This window comes from Penaeus chinensis, chromosome 10 (genome assembly GCF_019202785.1).
Source record: "Penaeus chinensis breed Huanghai No. 1 chromosome 10, ASM1920278v2, whole genome shotgun sequence".
Classification (NCBI taxonomy): domain Eukaryota; kingdom Metazoa; phylum Arthropoda; class Malacostraca; order Decapoda; family Penaeidae; genus Penaeus; species Penaeus chinensis.
In genome coordinates this window covers 24624236-24626735 of record NC_061828.1, presented here as the reverse complement: position 1 = coordinate 24626735, position 2500 = coordinate 24624236, and the positions used below count along the sequence as shown (strand labels likewise).

General features: G+C 40.6%; 1 protein-coding gene across 6 annotated transcripts in view; it reads right to left on the bottom strand.

Annotated features, from left to right (window-relative positions):
* LOC125029734 (Down syndrome cell adhesion molecule-like protein Dscam2) overlaps positions 1 to 2500 on the bottom strand; it is a 349890-nt gene that overhangs the window by 107389 nt on the left and 240001 nt on the right. For all 6 annotated transcript variants that reach the window (XR_007115219.1, XM_047619839.1, XM_047619841.1 and 3 more), the window contains exons 21-23: positions 1021 to 1173; positions 534 to 689; positions 292 to 425 (exon numbers count right to left, since the gene is read on the bottom strand). Coding sequence is in view for 5 of the 6 variants with exons in the window: in XM_047619839.1 (XP_047475795.1) it covers positions 292 to 425; positions 534 to 689; positions 1021 to 1173 (443 nt within the window). In the remaining variant the exon portion in view is untranslated. The remainder of the gene's footprint in view (positions 1 to 291; positions 426 to 533; positions 690 to 1020; positions 1174 to 2500) is intronic.

The window sequence follows — 2500 nt, the reverse complement described above, 5'->3', positions numbered from 1 at the left end:
TAAAACCTCGCTATCATTACTCATGTATGAGTAGATAGGCAATGTCTATGGAGCTAGTTAGATCCTAGTTGCACACTCCTTTTAGTGGGTCGTGTGGTATGGTTGGTTTAGTACTGGCCCTCCGGTCTCATACCCGGAGTGACCTAGGTTCGAGCCCAGGTCAGGGATGATTGTTATACACCTATATGAATGCGGTATTGCATTATTCCATCTTTCCTTTATATACATATGTATATATATGTATATATACACATATATATAAATTTCTTTATTTCATTTTCCTATACACACCTGCTGATCCGGGTGAATAAGATGCACCGAGTATTTTGTAATAACTCCGTTGGGCAATTTGGGAGGGCGCCAGGCCACAAGAACACTCTGACCATCAACAGCTAGTGCTTTCACAGATTCGACAGGCCCAGGAACTATAGAAAGTAAAAAATTATTATGTTTCAGGAGAAAATATACAAGCCTATTTTTTTTTTACAAAAAATAAAATGCACTTTTCAATTTACATTAATACAGCTCATTACCGTCTTCCTCTGTGACGCAGTGCACCGGGTCAGATCGAACACCATCTCCTCTTCTTGTGTAAGCTGCGACCATGACACTATAATTAGTGTATCGATCTAAGCCTAGCAGTGACGATGACAAAGTCACAACAGTTTTCTCACTCACATCATCAGGATCTTGAGAAGGAGAGGAAATTTGTAATAATTAAATTAATTTTATTTATGATCTAAATTTAAATTCCCAAAATTATTAGTTTCCAAATTATCTATGAATAAAAATACAAATATATATATATATATATATATATATATATTACACATTACCGTATATAATTATATCACAGTTTGAGTATAATATAATTACTAAAGCATTATCTATTTAGGATATATATTGAAAAAGTATTTGTCCACACACCCCCACACACACATATATATTTATCAATAATTATTACGGTTAGCTTTACAGCTTCTCATAGAAGCCTATATTAACAACAAGAAAGAAGCTTACGGAAGAATCTGTTTCGGTGAACTGGTCGGTAAACTAGCTTGTAGCCTTGAAGAATACCATGCAGCGAAGTAGGAGGCGGTGGTGTCCAGCGAACAAGGATAGATGACGACGACAAACTGCTGCAGTGGACGTCGCGCGGTGCTTCACTAGGAACTGTGAGTAAGTAAACTTAAATATTTTATAAGGGATATATATATATATATATATATATATATGTATATATATGTATATATATATGTATAGGTATATATATTTCTCCTGTGTATGAGTATAAACTACTTCCAGCAGTGGGGTTCTGGTCCTGAGGATTATGGAGCCAGCTCTTAGCCACTATTACTCCCTGGTCCACTTCGAGTCCCATCTATGAAATAAGGGTGGAGGGAACTCTTAAGCCTCGGCTGATAATACCTCTAGAGACATGTCTCAAGGAAAACGCTACCATGTAGGGAAATATATACATCTTTTCCTTGTATTTATGGCAGACATCTCAGGGAATAAATCTGCCATGTCTTCCTTGTAATATCATTGTCTGTATGATAGGCGTACTACCATTGTCATAATCACAGTAAAATAGGTGAATATATGTGTGTGTGTGTGTGTGTGTGTGTGTGTGTGTGTGTGTGTGTGTGTGTGTGTGTGTGTGTGTGTGTGTGTGTCGACGACCACGATCAGTCAATGTCGACTTTGGCATTACCGACTCTGTTCTACCAGGGCGAAATAATTTGAGGATAGCCCCTCGCGCTACAATTTTATGGCAGTTGAGCATTGTAACTTGTAATTGGTAACTACCACTCTCCGTGTTGTGTCGACGCTGTGTAGTGTCATTGGAGTGTTTTTTTTTTCCAGACAGGTGTGAGTCAATACCTGGGCATAAGAATGTGAGCAACAAGATGTTGCCCATGCCCTCGGTTCCCTCTCTCCACGCAGCTGATGACTCCAAAGGAACGGTGTAAAACGACAAGGTTTGGCACCAGCAGCTTTGTCAGAACGAGGTCGCAAGCGACCCTGAACTACCTCAGGAACTCCGGTTCCAGAATTGTCCTCAGGATTAACTCCGAAGCTTTATTTTATCTTACAGATGCCACAAGGCAGTGGATTGTTTTGTATAGGGTAAACTCCCATATCCGTTGACCATACGCGGACTGAACTACAAGGCAGCAGTAGGGCACCACTGTCGTATCTAAGTAAAACTGACCCATAAGCAAATCCGTGCGTGTGCTCACGCGTGCACTCGGGCGGTGTGCTTGTGCATGAATGCACACACCCACATGCCCAAATAAAGGAATAGCTACAACAGACATACCAGCAATTCCTGCTAGGTAAAATTAAAGTCCTACACAACTTATCATTGCAGCATACTGGGTTGGGCACCCTCTCAATCTCACCCTCGACAGGTGACGAGGCACTGCACCCTGCTATTGAACGTCTGCCTACCGCTACCGATGGAACCACTGAGGAAGCAGTTCTTATAGCCAGTTAT